Source organism: Pelmatolapia mariae, linkage group LG3_W (assembly GCF_036321145.2).
Source record: "Pelmatolapia mariae isolate MD_Pm_ZW linkage group LG3_W, Pm_UMD_F_2, whole genome shotgun sequence".
In the NCBI taxonomy this organism is placed as follows: Eukaryota; Metazoa; Chordata; class Actinopteri; order Cichliformes; family Cichlidae; genus Pelmatolapia; species Pelmatolapia mariae.
Window position 1 is genome coordinate 83,987,776 of NC_086229.1, and position 18,599 is coordinate 84,006,374.

An 18,599-nucleotide genomic window follows, 5' to 3' on the forward strand; every position below is an offset into this window, starting at 1 on the left:
GGGATCAGAGAGGAGGCTGTAAACTGCGATTGCTGCTAATGAAAGCATTATAAAAAATTAAGTCCTTCTTGTTGACAGCTGAATAAATGAGTGCCACCCAATGGTGATGTTAAATGGGAAACAACAACTCAATCTTGTGACATTATTATGTGAAAAAAAACCCAAATTTTTAAGTGTGTCAGCACAAGCAGGATGTAAAACGAACAATATGATTAAGCATTAAAAGTTAGTTAGGCCACAAGTTTACTTGGCGGCAAAGCAGGAAATAAGAGGCACTTGCTAAAAAAAAACAACCTTTCTGTCGCCTGGAACTAGTTTGTCCAAACAGATAAAAGAGATTGAGAGTGTAATTTACATGAGGCATTGGTGCAATCTCAGCAGAAGTCTGGTCAAAGGCCGGACAATGGCTCAGTTCTCTTCTTCGGCGTGACTGTTTATTAGTTTCTCAACAAAAGCTGTTTCTTCAGCAACATTCTCCCGGCTGCCATTGTTGCCTTGGAAAGTATGTCAAACACTACAACAAACAACGGTCGGGAACAGAGGTCGTAGCGGCGAATATCGCTTGAACAACAAAAACTGAAGCAGCAGAATAGGGTGACCTTGTGGTTGGAGCTACGGGAAATGCAAGCAGAAACATGGAAACAAGAAAAAAGGAGCCAAAAAAAGAGAAAAATCCAGAAGATTAGTATATTCAGAGGTGTTAGTATAAAACTGGAGACCCTACACTGGCTCTAAACAAGAATCAAGCTGAATTAAAGTGAACTGAAGGGCTGTGATGTACTGAAGGTCAACTTGAAACCATTCTTAAAGCCATTTAAACAATAAAGTTGGGCTGAGTTTTGAATGAGCATGTCCATATTTGAGCTTTTCTAATTTGCAAAAGTTTAGATGTGCACAGTCACAATGATGAAAAATAAATAAAGACTTTCATATACACTCAGGTTTCCTAAAACTATTCACTGGTCGAATTATATTTTGAGTAAAATATGTCGGTATGTTTAAAACCATACTACTGTGACTGTTGCATGCAATTATGTACTACTTCCTTTATGCTGTGTAACAAAGAGCCATGAGGTGTAGCAAAGTGTAGTCATTACCTTTAGTCCACTTCTTCCAGGCTCTCCAGGTTCACCCTGTAATACATGTAAAGAGTTTTCTATTTAACCGGTGTGACCGATTTCAAAATACCACCAGCTATCTGTACTTCAGTTCTGCATGTATTAACAGAAAGTCCTTTATAAGTTCTTAATCTTAGTAGTTAGTTTCAATTGGTAACAAAAAAGAGACCTGATCCAGTTTTGATTTTCACAAATGAAAGTAAAGTACGTATAGCTATCTGAAGGCTATCTTATTTTCTTTCATGTTGACTACACTTACCTATTCCTGTTCATTCATGTTCTAGAGTAACACTGTAGCTCATTATTGTGTCATTGCTCTACTAATGGAAGACTTGTCCATTTTTTCCTCATTGAATCCAATTAAAATGAATGAAAGCAGCACAGACTAGCATTCATCTGGTAAGTAAACTATACTGCTCAAAAAAATTAACAGAATACTTTGAAGACGCATCAAGTCTCAGTGAGAAGGGCGTTGGTTTAGCTCACTGTGTTGAGCGGGTGCCCATATGCCCTTTGGCTCAGAGCAGCCAACCCGCAGCCCTTTGCCGCATGTTTCCCCCTCTCTTTCTCGCCTTTTGCATTCCTTTCAATTCTTCAATCTGAGAAAATCTAATTTTGTCATTGAAACAAACATAATGTCCCAGAGATGTTCTGTTTGATTTAGGTGAGGTGAGTGTGGGAGCCGGTGAAGTCCTTCATCTTCCAGGAACTGCCTGTGAAATCTCACCACTTGAGGCTGGCATTGTTGTGCACTGGGAGGAACCCGGGACCACCTGCACCGGCATTAGTTCAGAAAATTGAACCAAGGGATTTCTTCCTGATACCTAATGAAGGTCAGAGTGTTGTTGGCTAGCCTGCAGAGCTCTGTATGCCTCTCCATTGATATGCTTCCTCAGACCATCACTGATCCACCACTAAACCTGTCATGCTGAACGATGTTTCAGGCACTACTAGAGGACGTTGGGCCTTCAGGCCAGCCTCATGAAGGCCAGCCTCATGAAGGCTGTTTCTGATTGTTTGGTCAGAGACATTTACACCAGTGGTCTGCTAGAGGTCATTTTGTAGGTCTGGCAGTCCTTATATAGTGCTAATCCTGTTCCTCCTTGTACAAAGGAGGAGATACTGGTCCTGATAATGGATTAAGGACCTTTTACAGCCCTATCCTGCTCTCCTAGACTAACTGCCTGTCTCCTGGAATCTCCTCCATGCTCTTGATATGGTGCTGGGAGACACAGCAAACTTTCTGCCAGTGGCACATCACAATATGCCATCCTGGAGGAACTGGACTATCTGTGTAACGTCTGTAGGGTCCAGGTATCGCCTCACGCTACCAGCAGCGATACTGACACAAAATGCAAAACTAATGGGAAAACAGCCAGAAAACTGTCAGTGGCCTCCATCTGTAAAACCATTCCTGTTTTGGGGGTTGTCTCGTTGTTGCCCCTGTAGTGCACCTGTTGTTAATGTCATTAACACCAAAGCAGCTGAAACTGATTAACAACCCCCTCTGCTACTTAACTGACCAGATCAGTGTCCAACAAGTTAAACTCACTTGATGCTTTACTGCTTTTTTTTAGCGTAGTTTAGTTAACACTAGCTAATAAACTAGCACTCCAGCCAGTTATGCTAATATATTGAGTTCAGAAGCCAAAAAGCCAAGCTGGTAAAGGCTAAAATGCCAGATGTTAATGCTCCAAAGGATAGTTAACAAACCAAGGAACATCTGTCCTTTTTCTGCTGTCTACAGTTAACCCTATTTAAAAAATACCTGTAGCTTTCCATGCACACAGTCACAACTTGGATCTTAATGAATTACATTTTTCCATTTAAAAATCTTAAATCAAGGACAAAATGACAGTGGCCTGTGAAACAAAAAGCTTTAGCTTAGCTCTCACCTTGATGCCTGCTGCAGAGGAGCCTGCATCTCCCTAAGAAAGAATCACAGAAGCAAAGTCAGAAAGACACAAAAGGCAAAACAAAAAGTGACAGAGACTGTTAAAAGAGTCAGATGGGCTTGTCTGTGAGGCCACCGGAGGAGTCAACATTATGGTGCAATTACATTTACAAAAATGCTGACTTATAGAAAAGAAACCCATTTACCGAACAATGCGGAGCATAATTTCACAACTGCTGCATTTGACTGGATAAAACTGGGTGAAAACACAATTTGAAGAGCAAATTGTTTGCTATTCTAAACAGAGAATGTACCTTTTCACAAAAGCTTGAGACAGCATTTTTATGACTACGGTGCTGGGAATCGTTTCATTTTTACCCTGCAGCTGGGCAGGGGTGATGACATGCAGGGTGAAATCTAACACTATATACAATAAGAAGAAATCCACAGCAGTATAGGAGGTGAAGGTGTTTAAGGAGGCACACTAACAGGAACCACTGAAAGCTTTGTTCATTGCTTCTCCTTAGATATGGCACAGAACTAGAAGGAGACAGAGCTACTTATATCACATTTTTCCAGCAAAGCTGTCCAGACACCAAGAACCCAGACCCTTTTTTTCTATGCACTGCATCACTACTGCAGTGTACAGTAAAAACAGACATAAAACAAGGGGCCAATAAGTCTAATTACGGGTGGTTGGTGGGAAAAAGGAGTGGGGAGGAGGAGGCTGGGTCTTTAGCTCTGGTGTGGACTCTGTGGTTTCACTACACATACGCCTCGTGCTCAGAAGTTGCTGAAGGAATGCCTCTCGCCCTCAGCTTTTTATGGGAGTCATTATGATGCATAGCACACAAGGCAATGTTTAATTGTGGCTTCTTTTTTTTTTGCACACAATAAACTGCGTTACTGTTTACAGCTGGGTTTCGCTGCATACTCAGGGGTGCTTCTATCCCAATCTTAAAAATTCATCATTCCACTTTTTAATATATATAAATGGACATTTTCACAAGTTCTTTTACATTTTATTGGGGTACAAGATCTAAATGGATGAAGTTTTACAGTTGCCTACAAAAAATAAAGAAAAAAAGCTCCTTCATATTATTACAATTCACAGGAGACAAAAGAATGGCTTTTAAATCATTTTACACAATTAAATAGAAATATTTCTCGCCAAATACTTAAGAGACAACATGGATTTGTTTCATCTTAAAACATATATAAATATATATATAGTAAAGAAGGAGACAGGGGCCCATTTTCCTGACTTTCTTGTGTCTTCATTGAATATAAATCAAACATAAAAGTCAGAGCTGGTTCGCACCTGCTGCTTTTCGGCAGGGGTAAAGGTGTCACGTTTGTACTTAACTGTTACAATTTTAGCAATAAAAACAACAACAACAAAATTACCTTGTGACGCTCATAATCAGTGGGCTATATGCAAGCATAATTAACCGTTTCCACATAATTAATCACAGCAGGATCGTAATGCGCTCATACTGCGGAGAAATAAAACGTTACATAATAGATTGTAAAGTTTGGCCGTGTGAAGCAAAGCCCTGAAAACAAGGAGGATGCTACAAAAGCGATCGAGCCTTCATTCCTCGGCTGCTGAAGCAAGAAGCTCGCTGGCGTGACCGATCTAACACAAGTGACACCGAGCTCTAGAAGCCGAACGAGAGCCCTGACCAAGAGAGAGTTTAATCTCTTCCAAATGTAGGAGTATGAGATGGGAAAAGCGGCAGAGCTGGGAGGTGTGCTGAGGTGTGGCACAGAGTGCTGACACGTCCCAACTGGGCCAATTACCACGGTGAGGCTACGGCGTGCGATTTAGCCGCAGAGCAGACTAAGATGGAGAGCCGTCACCGCAACTCCACTTCATTACAGGCACCCAGACCTGTCGCTGCCCGTTGGCATTTGGAGATAATAGCATGAAGGGCGCAAAATGTATACCTAGTAAATCATGCCATTTTCCAGCTGTTTGCTTGGGGAATGAGACGAGCGCATTTGATGACGAGAATTAATCGCTGAGCAATGAAGGCATGGCTGAATTGTGACAAATTAATACCACCACAGTCATCAAAATATGACTCTTACTCCACATTACAGCCATTAGCAGTGATGACCAAATTCAGCGGGCCCCAGCTAAATATTACCCCCTGTCCCTGAGTTAAGATATATGTGAGGCAATGCAAATTGTGATTGGCTCCCAGGGCAGAGAGGCCTTGCCAGTAGTTGAAATGCTGCCAGTTCACAACAGCTTGGACCGGATCTTAGGATTCAAAAATTATACCAACCGCTGTGCCAGACTGGCCAGAGCCAAGCACTCATAGCCTGGAACTTCCCAAAACAAAATCAAAAGTTTGATTTGGTGTATTAAAAAAAAAAACAACTTTAAAGAATTTTTCAATTTGTGAGGTCCAACTTTTTCAGCAAGAAGAGTCACAGTTAATTTCACACCTACTTAAATACTTAGGCTGAATGCATCAGAAGGAAATGGTTTAGAACTAAAGCTTTTAACTGTGGTAATGATTTGTTTTAAATGAGGCCAAAAATGGACATGCAGGGGCTGTTAGAAACATTTCTCTCTACGCTTAATGATGGCTTACGGACGCAACAGAGCAGGTAATGTGTTATATAAATGTATACTAAACAGTGAGTGAACATAAGTGAGTATAATTACACAGATGCTTTTTCTTATGTACAATTAACATACTTATTACCTACTACTTTTCCCCTGCTACATTTAGCTCATGACTTATGATCACATATGTTTTAGTATGATCATGTTTCCCCCCATATTGCATTTTGCAGTGTTATATATTTTTTAGAATTTGCTATTTGTATCTGAGAGGCTAGTCACAGAGATTGGTAATTCCTGGTCACTAGAGAAAAGTGTGCATTCCCTAAAGAACTGCTGAGTGGTTGATGACTGTCCGGTATTTAAATTAAAGTCCCACACATGCAGGCCAAAAGAGAAGCTAGTGACCCCCTTACAACCTCCGGTTGCTAGGGAAAAATGTGTATTCCCCAACCAGTTGCCATGTGGTTGCACTAGGTTGCTTTCAGTCACTAGATAAAATTGGTTGCATAGAGGTATACGGTCCTGTAATGAAAACCTTCTTGCGACTGCCTTGTTTGCACGTATGATGGTCGTGATTGCTCGTAGCTCGGGCAAACTTTAACTGCTATGGTAACTCGACTACGAGTTTGACTACAATTTTTACTAGTTTGATTACAGCTCAGGTTTTGCAGTGTTTGGAGGCAAACTGGTATCTACTATGAAAGCTATGGGCGTCCGAGGCAATCTGCTAACAACCAAGGCAGCCGCAAGGAGATTTTTGGTGGAGCACCTCCAGCAACCGATTTTTATCCTGCCACATGTAGCAACCTCCACTTGCCAACCGGTCAGGGATTACCTGGGGTTGCCACTCCCTGACTAGAGAAAAATATGCATTCCCCAGTCAGTTCCCATGTGGTTGATCTTGGTCGCTGCCAGTCGCTAAATGAAATTGGTTGCATAGAGATATGTGGTTCTGCATTGAAGACCTTCTAGCGATTGCTTAGGTTGATGGTATGCTCTACACCCAGCAACCTATAGCAACTACTCTCCAACATTTTAGTGAATATACTCATTTCCATGTCAGCAGCTAGTTGTAGCAAATTATTTATTTACATCAATGTTTTCATTAAACACCTGGAAAACAAGGTATATTTCTATGGAATTCAATTAAATTATCTGCAAATGAGCTTATACAAACAAGAAACTAAACACAAGACTACTTGGAGCTGTTGGAGTCCTCAGCATGTCAGCTTTTTAACCTGCTCGTAAGAGCGAGTGAGCATGTCAGTCAGAGTATATCTGCCCTGTCATTTAGTCTCTTTCACACTTCACAGGTCCCCCACAGTCAAAACAATCTCCCTTTGTATCATGCAAAGCACAGCCAGACTGCTTACACCGCCAGTTCTCTCCCCCCCTCTCTCTGCACTCCCCGAGGTCTCTCTGCTCACCATGCCGAAGCTTTCGCTGCTTCACCTTTCACCTCACATTACCACATTTTCCCCGCAGTGCGTGCTGTGTATTGTTAACTTTGGCATCTTCGGCATGGAAGACTAAAGATGCCCTCCTTCCCTCCCATGTCCCTCTGTTCTCTGGTTTCCTCTTCCTCCCGTAAAGCAACAATACGATCATAAAAGAGAAAGTGATCAGATGCAAAACTCTGATGACAGGGGGCTCCGCTTGGCAACACGTTCCCTTCACTTGCACTGAAAATCAATCAGCCCTCGGTGTGCCTGACATCTGGTAAACTCATCTGGATGTCTATTGGTTCAAATTCCTCTCGCCATATGTTGTGCGCTACGTTAAACAAAACACTCATTTTTACGTCCTGATGCTGACAGTCTGAGATGAGGTAATCCACATCCATCGTAAACATGGCAGAAATCATAATTATTTGTAGTCTGCCTTTCACTGTGAAACGCATCAGTGTGCACCCGAATGAATGGCAGGTGATCGTCTACAGAAGTCTGAATTCCCGTGGCTATTCGATTCATCTTCCTCTTCTTCACTCCTGAAGCAAAAATCCATCATCTTCTCTCCTTTTATTGCACCAAGGTAAACTAGATCAAAGCGGCGCTTGAGCTGCAAAGTTTTATCGCCCTCCTCTTTTCCTTTTTGTTCACTCATTTTCCACAGATGATATCCTGCATCTGTTTCCCTCCAATGGTGTCCTTTCTTGGCTGCCGAGTTTTAAAAACCACAGTGCCCATAAAATGAGAAGTTATCAAAGTTTTTCTGCACCGAACAGCAATAAATTGGCAGTGACATTTTCAGTACATGGCTTCTGGTCTGCTGCCGGTTTATCGGTTACATTTTGTTTTTATACCTAACTCTGTATAAGCACCTCTGGTGTATAATACATCACAGCATTTTGCCCTCAGATACTGCGTTTCAGTTTCTTTGGCAACTCCGAGGAGAATCTTTATTGTTTCCCACTAGTGTGAGAAGCTAAATCAACATTTTTCCCCCCAAAAAATAGCTCATTTCTATCCATAATTGATTTGTTTCTGAAATGTTTTACAACTTATGAAGAGTAAAGAGGTCCAAATTTTGCCCAGAGGTCATCCAATACACATGAGGCTGTGACCTATTTTCATAAATGCTCCTTAAAGAAAATAATAAGAGCGAAGGCAGCATGGCAAGCATAATGTGTTTCTGGATATGATGTCAGTGTGCTAATACAAAGCAACAACTCTTCCCGAAAACAAAAGCTTTTTGGACAGAAACATGAATCTATTAGTTTAGTTCTGAACAATCTGCCCAGCAGAGCTTCGCTCTGCCTTTTGTTGGATATGAATCTCAACTTGACAAGCTGTCTTGAAGATAAATGGTACCAAATTAATGCAGAAACCATCCAACCAGAAAATGTAGCATCAGCGTAGCATAGCAATTAAGTCCACATTAAATACAAAGGACACATCAAGTGCCAGGATGACTGCTTATGTGCAGCCTTGACTACAGTACAACTGATGACCCTTGACCCCAGCTGTTTCTACTGAACACTACAGTTCTCCTCTCAGATGGCTAACGTTAACTTTTTTTTACTGTTTTCTGGCCACCGACAGCCTCTCTGTTGGTTCCCTGTGCAGTGTCCAAGACATAAACAAAAGAGAACAAAAACTCAGAGGATTTCACATACCTTCTCTCCCGGTTCACCTTTCGGTCCCTCCTCACCCATATCACCCTGCAATGACATCACAGAAACCTGTTCAGTCTCTTGAACGCAGGAATGAGTCAGTGCTGACAGTACATGACATGAAACATGATTGCTTAAACAAGCTTAGCACACAGTAGGACACGCTTCTTCTTCTGTGATTGCACTGGAGCAAAGCTGCTGCTTTATCTTCACTTTGATCACTTAGCCGTCAAATGAAGTTCAAATATAAATGTAATATTTAGGTGATGCCCTGTTACGAAGCTCCTAAGCTCACTGCATTGAGAGCTGTGATAAACTTCACTTCTTAACTCCCAACTTTTGCAATATTAGCTGTACGACCGGGATCAAATGCCATAGCTCGTCCCATCCATGGTATGAGTCGGTGGAAGCCATTTGACTGGTAGTTTTCTTTATAAGGAGGTCTTGCTGTTGGAATAACCTTCAAATGAGTAAGTCTGGTGAGCCAGCTTTTTTTCTGCACCTCCCAAGAGGCTGTCATGTCTCAAATGCACACTCTATGCGCATTCCCAGGCTCTCAGTTGTACTTTGTTTTTCCTGTTAAATAGCAACAGTTAGCATACGATACCGAGCTGGTAAATCTATCTGCTCAGCATCAGCATGTCAGCACGCTGGTTAGAACTTAACTCAAAGCACACAGACTCTGTAAAATGTTGCTACACTCTTGTTTTATCAGTGGATTTCGTATCACAGCACGGCTATAAATCCAGACTGTGTAAATGTAGTGAAACATGACATGTTTCATCAAATGAAATTAAATGGGGAAACACAATCATTTGCAATCATGATTGTCTTTGTAAGTTATCCCTGTTGTGATGTCAAAATATATACATATATTTAAAAAAAACTGCAACAAGCTTTCTACTTTCCCTTTTTATCTGTTAGAAGCCTTTTTTCTTTTTTAATTAGCTTGCTGACTAATTAATGAGAACAAAAACAAGTGTTTAATGTTAACATGTCTGACTCCTCTGAAAAGAAAACCTCAGAGTACTTTGAGCCAAGCTGCCTGGCAGGGAAAAGGTCATTTCACTTTTAATAAATCCCCATGATTTTATATTAAGATTAGACCGCGAATCAAACAACGCCTTGCAGTTCCAAGGATATGAAATCAAAGGGTGTCTCATTGTGTTACGCTATTAAAAAAAAAAAAGAACTTCAAGAAAACGAGATTATTTTAACAGCTTCAATGCTTCAAACTGCTGTTTATTTTTCCATCTAGGAATTTATCATAAGTTGAATCGACAAAGCCAAAAAGTGCAGTTTTTGCTAGCAGCGCTGGCCTGCCACATGGCATCTCTTCCAAACCCGAAGGTCAGGACCCCATTAGTGCTCTGACAAGTCTCAGGATGATTACATGACTGGAAATGATAAAAAAATTAAATCTGCAGAACAAATTGTTTATTTTGTCAGAATTTGCTTAATTAACTGGACGTGGTTTCCTCTTTACCCTCCTGCAAACTGATGAAATGATCTGAAAAAGGTGCATCCCTCTTCTGGAAAACTGGTCACGATTTTTAAGACATGGAACTTGTGGCAAAGCCAAGCGGCCAGGAGTCGACAAAGCACAGAACCAGGTTCATACTAACACGAACTGACACACTGGATGCTCGTGTACTTTTTCAATCCATTGTGTTAAGGCTAGAACGTTTCTGCATTTAAAAAAAATATATTTGCACTTTAACCTTTTCTTGTGCATCGGGGTAAAGGATACACACGATGCTGTGAACTGGGATTGCTAGGAGATGCTGTCACATCATTACAGCAAGCCAGGTGTGTTAGTGACAGAGAGACTGTCTCTGATTCAGCTCAGAACTGATCCAGCTGACAACAACTGCCCGAGGGCCAGTTTTGTGGTCGATGAAGCACACACGATAAGTCATCACTTAACTCTCCAGCCCGCTGCACTGTCATCTCGGTCAGTGTTTCACACCTCCCACCCCGCTGCCGTCCAACAACAGCAAATAAGGGCACCATTACAATTACAGAACAGAGGGAATAAAGCTGCTGTTCCTCTGTGAGGCTGTTTTATGGGTCTGTTCTTAGGTTTACTTCACGGCCTGGAGTCGGTGAAGCTGGGGGCAGTTTTTGTGACTCACTAAATCACTGACTCACTGGTGGCTAAGTTACAGAAGGGAGGCAACTTCAAAAAAAACAAAAAAACTAGCTGGAGCTGGGAGATGTAAAGGCAGAGCTGCAGTCATGGTGATGAGATAACAGACTGACGCTAGCAATAATGTCCGAAGATCCAAATTAGCGCCTTACCTTTTCACCTCGTTCTCCCATTTCACCCTGTTAGGAAGGAAAGCAGAGCAACAGAGACAGAAAAAATGAGGGTTTGGGGGGTTATTGCACACACTCAGGGTCAGATCGTATCTGGGGTTAAATTCACATTTGATTATAAATGTTATGACTGCTTTTTTTCCCCAGACAGACCCTGACATGAACTTTTTTGTTTTTTAAATTAAAATAGTCCTTGCATTATCATTGCAACATATTTTTATACCATGCATTAAAGTCTTCATGGACGATATATATTTTCTGTTACATCAAAGATGAATACATGTATATGCATGTTTTTGAAAACGATGAAAAAGAAATCACAAAGGGACAAAAAGGCTGATGGTCAAAAGGTAAGATGCAAAATGACTGAAAGTGACAAATTCAAAGGGGGAGATGCTTCTGTGAGAGGATAAGGAAAGTATTGAAAATGACTTTAACCCTCTGGAGTCAAGGGACGTCTCCAAATCACATGACTGAATTAAGATGACCCTGCAGCAAGACGCAGCCTCACCGAGTCTCTGTTTCAATTTGTATTAAAAGTGTGAACTATATACTGCTTTTTAATCCTAACAGTGCAGTTAAGGTTTCTGATGTGATAATGATATTGTTAAGCTATGCAAAATCATCCATATATCAGCAAAAGTGTTCACATTGAGTCTTATATTTTAGATCATCTCAACAGATACTTGTTTTAGTTTGATATTGCAAAGTTTGCTGGCAGTGGTTGCTGCTGCTCTCACAAAGTGCAGGGTGGGATAACATGACTTTGACCTCAGAGGGTTAACCCAAAAAAGGGGGGAAAAGCGACTGCTATGACTTTACAAGAATATGAGCACACAGAATATGTGTGCACTCCGACCTTGGCTCCTGGAACACCGTCCAGTCCTGGGATGCCAACATCCCCCTACGGACAGCACAAGATACACACAGTGACTGACTCGGTGTGCTGTGTAAGCAGTTCGACTAAAGATTCAAGGTCAGGAGATATGACCCCTACACTCCCCACCTCACAAAAAACAAACAAAACAAAAGAAAATGCATATTTTTCTTCTTAAAATTGAGATAACAATTGACTCAGACATAAGAATGAGTATATGGTGCAAAGGGCTTTTGCAGGATAGTTGGTGATGGAGCACAAGACAGGTGAGATACAGCTACACTGACAGAACTGCTGTAAGGAGCGTAAATGTACAGCTACAGCACTATGAATTCTATAACATTCCCCAAAAGTTCACATGTATCAAATATTGAAACCACAAAGTGAATGTGAAAGACGAGAGGATAAACAAGCTGATTAAAAGCTTAATTATCTGGTTTGGTTCTGTGTATGTGCAGAAGAAGAAAAGCCAAGCCCGTCTGACGGATGCCAGTTTGCCGTTAGCCTCAATCCCTTGTCTCCGCGGCTCCCTAGCTGAGAAACCAACCTCTGTCCATCTGCTGCCAGAAACAATTAACCTCCTGACCTTTGCAAACATACCACGTCATTACCCTTTCAGAGGAGCATTAGCTATTCCTCAGCCCAGACAGACAGCTTTAACCAGATGAAGCTGATTAATGTAGCCAGAGTGGAAAAATAACGCAGTGCATTACTTGGATTAAAATACATGTCACTGGGCAGCTCGGTACTGGCCATATTCGAAGGAAAATTGTGTTATTGGATGTCATTTTTCAATATCTTAATGCTATTTTCACTTTTGCCCAAAATGCTTTATGTTCATGGGAAACTCGGCGTGTCTGATCTGCGCTGGGTGTGTCCCTGCAGCTACACACTCGTGGTGATGTTCGTCATAAGCCTGGGATCATTCGTCAGCCTGCATATGGGAGTCATTGACATAATAATGACACCCTATTGACATAATGATGATAGAGTCTGATTAGGAACTCCAAAGGTTGGCTTGATAAGGTGGCATTAGTGATTCTGCTGGGATATCCATGTCAAATCAATACCGTGTCTGTGCAAGTGGACCCGCCACTGCCACCTGAGCAGCTTTAACTGCTTTTGAGTCAAACTTTCTGCAAGAGTGAGACTTACATACCATAACAGGTTCTGCTTTATAACTGCACTGCACAGCATTGGAGATCTATTTCATGGCTGCTACAAAACCTCACTCCTTTCATTTTGGAAACAGAATTAAGCTTTCAGCCTCCACTGTAGCCAGAGTTAGCATGGATTTTACTTTAAAATGAAACTTCTTCACTCTGGTTCCTATTACAGCCATACGTGCCTCTCCTTTCTTTATAAGTGCATGTTTGAGATTAGAGCGATGCAGCCCTCAAACTGTCTCCCCATTAATTCTCTTCACTTATACCATCGTTTGTTCTGGAATAAATATGCTTTTCCATCTCTTTTTTCTCCTTCCCTCCACCCATTGTGAAACACCTGCACTGTGTCTTCTTTATCCGCTCCGAGAATGAATAGCAGACATGAGCCGAGTGTGTGAACAGATTCAGAGGCAGCCAGAACGGTACTTTGTGGTTAAGGCTTGAAGAAGAAGCCCACGGGTTTTCTCCCAAAATGAAATAGCGGTTTGAAATTGTCAGAACTTTTTTTTTTCTGATATAAAAAACTAAAACACATGGGGAGAAAGATTAATGAAAGATTAATGCTCAAGTGAGCCTTTTCATGATAAAATACTATCAGGTGCGCAGATGGATGTTGGTTCTCTGAACTTTGTGTGCATATTTTTATTTTAGGGACACTTATAAAAAGTCTTGAGGGACAATAATGCTGCCTAGTAGTGGTGTTTTTTTCCTCTTGGAAAAGTCTTTCACTAATAAAAACAACAGCAAGTCAGCAAGAACTAGTTAAAAGCCCAGAAGTGTAGAGCTTTACAAGAATTCAGTGTAAATGAGTTTGCTCACCTTCAGTCCATCAACACCAGGGATGCCAGGAAGCCCGAGTGAACCCTGGGAAATAAAAGCAAAGTTTGTTGGGTTTTTTGCATCATTACACTCGACCATCTCGCTGCTCGTACCGTCACGGCCGGCTCAACGGTTGTAAATACACACCGGCGGCGTATCCGTTCTGTCTGCCGCTGATCAGGGCGTGCTCTGATGTTACTGCGCCAGACCAGCATAAATACTGCATGTCATATTTTATTATCTGCTCTGTTATGGACAATACAGCCAGAAGGCAAGACCGGGAGCTGAGGACACTCCTGCTGCACTTCAAACTGAAAATGTACTGCCCTGTGAAATAAAGAAATGTTTCGCACAGCAGATGTACTCGAGATTTTACCGCATCTACTGCGTCAGCTTAGTAAAAGTTGGTTTAGACTCTGAGGGCCAAGCGTGTTTTAATGAACGCCCACTCCCTGTTCTTCGCGGTTTGCTTATGTTGGCTTTTTGCACCGCTTTCATAATAAAAGCCATTTACAGTTACCGGTCGCATTTAAAGATGTATCAGAGATGTTTGAGAGATGTGAGATACAGTCGCAGGAAAGCATCGTGTCGAGGGTTGAAAACCGTTCACGCTGGACTTTTTTGTCATGCGGTGGCACCGAATCAGTCACCGAGCTGATGAAACTTGAATAACCCTCGACGCGGCCCCTCTACTAAACACAGCGCTCCACTAGCAGCAGATCTAATTGAGTAGCCTCCAGGCCTGGCTTATGAGTCATTAACACTGTGGTGTGTCATCATTGACCCCTCCACACACACACACTCCCTCTCCCACGCCGACGGGAGGCCTTGCCGACAGATGACAGTGCAGACAGGAAGTGTCTGATTGGGTTACACTGAACAAACACTGGCAGCTACCTGATGGCTGGATATAGCTTACATCTGTTCCTCACATCAGCGCCACCAGGGACCCGCAGCCTGTATCACAGCACTTAGCTCCAGGCTCTCTGTTCTCCATCTCTCTCCTTCTCTGTCACCCTTTTTTCCCCACTTCTCCTTCTCATGTTTATTCACCATGACTGTGCAGTGTCTGTTGCTAATATGCAGGTAAACATACTCATCAAACAACATGTTTACAACCGTTTGTGCAGCGAAAGCTGCTATAAAATGAAAAACAGTTTGGTTTAGATCAGAATTCAACAGAGGGACAAGAAAAAAAGTTTCCTTTGTACTTTTATGTCACAACCAAGTCAGCGAATCTCATTTAGTTTTCTTTAAGAAAAGCAAGAAATGCCAGCAAGAAGAAAGAAATGATTTTCTGTAACTTACCTTCGGCCCTTGCGGCCCCTCAGGTCCCTATAAATGAGAAGAGAGACGGAGAGAGATTGAGTGCAGGAGAAACGCAGCAAAAATAGTTCATGTCAGATGAAATAATACAATTACCAGAGCCAACATGGTCAGAGCAGAGAGACTGGCAGAGCTTGTGGTAGGATTTCATGCAGCGCGCACACACCCTTCAGGCAGAACCCGAATCACAATCAATCCCTTGTTTTATTCTCCAGCAAAGAATGAAAATCCGCTCACTCCGTGCCTTCTTTTCACTGAAGTGACCCATAAACAGGAATCTTTAATAAGCTCATGAATAACAAAAGCTTTTATGGTTTTATCTTTTATGTTGATCTGTCTTTACTCGTTTTAGTGACTGTAAAAACTTGTCTCGTTTGGCCACGCTACATTCCGAGTCTACGGTCCAACACATAGAGAGGTTCATTACCTAAATGGGCCAATATCTGGAAAGCTTTGCAAAGCTAACAAGTTAGCCGGGGGGGGGGGAGGCGCCACATCTCTAAGGCAGATTTAAATCATGGATCGATGTGTCTGGGAGGACAGTTTCTATTTACAACCTGCTGTTTACTGCCGTGAAACTGGAGGCCGCGTTGGGCTGTCAGCCTCCTCCACTGGAACCTGCCTAAAACAACACGACCGCATCGTGAAGGAACTGGGAAGCCTGGGTGAAAGTTAGCTCCTTCCATGTTTCTCAAAGACTTTTGAGCTATTGCACCAGCACGGCAGTTCATCAACACCTTTACGCCTGGCTGTTATGACACCTCACGTTGGCCGGCTTCTTTCTCACTTTCGGCCATTTGGCTCGTCGCTCGCAGCTGAGTCAAGGCCAGGCAGACCTTGTGCCCCGCAAGCTCTCTACAGCAGCAACTTTTCCTCACTTTACTCACGTCGATGCGGTATAACTGGCGAAGCTCAAGATATGGTCCCCTGATGTGTGTAAAACGTTTGTATGCCTGTGTTAAAAAGAAGCCAACGAGGACACGTTCGGGTTGAAAAGTTAAGACTGTCAGTGCAAATTTGCCTGAAGAAGAAGCCCGGTTTGATGTCGGCCTACTTGTGACTTGACGGTGATTAAATTCTGCGAATAAGCTGATTGTTGGATCGTTTTTAGTATTTGTTGTTAAACCGGGCTATCACCAAGTAACTGTACCTCAAAACTTTCCTCTCCCAATTTCCATTTTTCCCCAAAATTGGCCCGTTAAAATCCCTGTAGCAACAAGTTCTCACATTTTCAGAAATGGCCCACACAGTTGCAGCTCATTTATGGTGCATTCCTTGTGCACTTACAGCAAAAACCTCAATGAACAACTTTCATTATCCTAGCCAACCAAGAAAAAGGTTTTCCTCCCATTTGCCTTTAAAAGCCTTTGTTAGCTGTCCTCAGTAGGGTTTAGTAAACATCTTTATGACCCACTAGGTATGTGAGAGCATGTGCCGCTCGCCTGAGCGCTAATTAGCTTGGCTACATCTGAGAACACTCAGAAGCTACTGCTGAAAAGGAGGTTTTTTGTTGTTTTTTTTAAAGAAAGTCAAGAGCGCTTAAGGAAGTCTTGGCTCTTTTGTTCTCAACCCTGGATCCTGACTTTGGTGAAAAATGAAAAGGGAAGAACAATCCAAAGATCTTTGTGAAAAAGGATTATTATTCCATCTAAAAGTGTTCATCACGATAGCAGATGTTCAGCATGTAGCGGCTTAGCTGCCTCATTTAGCATTCATAAAGGAAAGAAATTCCACAAATGTGCAATATCAACAGGCTGCCTATTGAAGTCGAGCATCCGAGCACAAATACAATGCGCTGAATGTTTGGTACTTTCATTCATGATTCGGACGTTGCGAACAATGAAACCATTCCCAGGTCAATTCCCACACTCAATCAGCAGCACTTGAACCTTTAAAAGTTGAAGGACTTCCAGAATGTGTGGCATTTACATAAAAAATATTCGTCTGATCATAGAACAGAAAGGCTCCACATTGAAGTTTGTTCTGTTCAAGGCTTTTGTGTCAGTTATACTGTGAGTTTTCAACTATTATAAATTATTTAAACTTTTAAACAAATGTATTTTTTCTTTTTTTTTGCCTTAAGTTGTAGCTATATGTGCTTATTGCGGAGGCTTTATTCAAACTGTTCACATAACATTTTCTAAGAGTTTTCAATCACTCTTTATTGCTCCTGCCACTATAAACAAAAGCACTGTAGCCTGGTAAAGCAATAATGCAGAATGGCTTAAGTTAAACCATTCAAACCTTCACCTGTCATGACTGCGCTGAGATTAGGCTGTTTTAAAGACATCTGATAGCGGACTGCTTTCTAAACTACAGTATGGATGTGGCCTTAGCTATCAGTGGGGATGTGAAGGCCGCTTCTTTGTCTATTTAGAGGATCTAGGCTCAGATAACACTGGATGTATTGCCCAAACATGGCCCGTATTAACAGTTGTGTATAGGTCTCTTTTGGCCTGTACTGATAATGTTGATTCATGGTGAGAATGGCTGCTTCAGCTCAGCCACAGGTGGACACAATAGAGGGGCCAGATGTCAGATGTGCTGTGACATTTGGGCCACATTTGGTGCACTCATGTCAAATGTAGCTCGTAACTTCAGGGCCACATCTGACCCCACAGAATACTTGAAGTGCCGTAACCGAGCCATAATTTCCAATTACGCCTGAATGTGCCTGCTATGTGGGGAGATGCTCACTGACATTCAGGTAATTTTAGATTATATACATATATTACAGATGTCACATTTTCATGCTGGCTCTGATCTGTAATATCTCCACAACAATTACACACCTTGCAGTATGGATGAGTTTTGTAAGCCACACGTGTAGCTTAATATAAATTTACAGAAGATTCACAGGATTTGATTAAAATTCTAAAATCTGCACTTTGATTTAAAGTTCTATGCTTTACGTGGTAGTCGGGTCAAAGAGAAGAAAAGAGAGGCTTTGTAATGGATTTTGTTACTAGCTACATTCCAGCTGTAGTCCCCGCAGGTAAATGTGATCCAGTGACCTCAGCATTTTAAACATTCTGGCTATGGTCCTGTCTGTGGGCTCATTTATCAATCCATCCATCCATTTCCTTAACTACTTAACCATACAGGGTGGGGCCTATCCCCAGCTGCCACTGGGCGAGAGGCAGGGTACACATGGAGAAGTTCCCAGTACATCACAGGGCTAACAGGGAGAGACAAACAGCCATTCACATCCTCACCTATGGCCAATTTAGAATCTGTAATTAACCTCACGTACATGACTTCGCACCGTGGGACGAAACCGCATGCCAGACAAAACCCCCGAGTGTAGGTATGCTTTGTTTTAACAACATAATAAGACCCAAGGCTGTAAAAATAGGAATTTGCCTTTAAGAACAAACAGATTTGTTC

General features: G+C 42.0%; 1 protein-coding gene across 1 annotated transcript in view; it reads right to left on the minus strand.

The window, feature by feature from the left end:
* Positions 1-18,599, minus strand: part of LOC134624923 (collagen alpha-1(XXV) chain) — a 53,188-nt gene that overhangs the window by 20,563 nt on the left and 14,026 nt on the right. Inside the window, exons 7-13 of the mRNA XM_063470118.1 lie at positions 15,195-15,221; positions 13,887-13,931; positions 11,884-11,928; positions 11,007-11,033; positions 8,709-8,753; positions 3,014-3,046; positions 1,098-1,133 (exon numbers count right to left, since the gene is read on the minus strand). Of these exons, the coding sequence (XP_063326188.1) occupies positions 1,098-1,133; positions 3,014-3,046; positions 8,709-8,753; positions 11,007-11,033; positions 11,884-11,928; positions 13,887-13,931; positions 15,195-15,221 (258 nt within the window). The remainder of the gene's footprint in view (positions 1-1,097; positions 1,134-3,013; positions 3,047-8,708; positions 8,754-11,006; positions 11,034-11,883; positions 11,929-13,886; positions 13,932-15,194; positions 15,222-18,599) is intronic.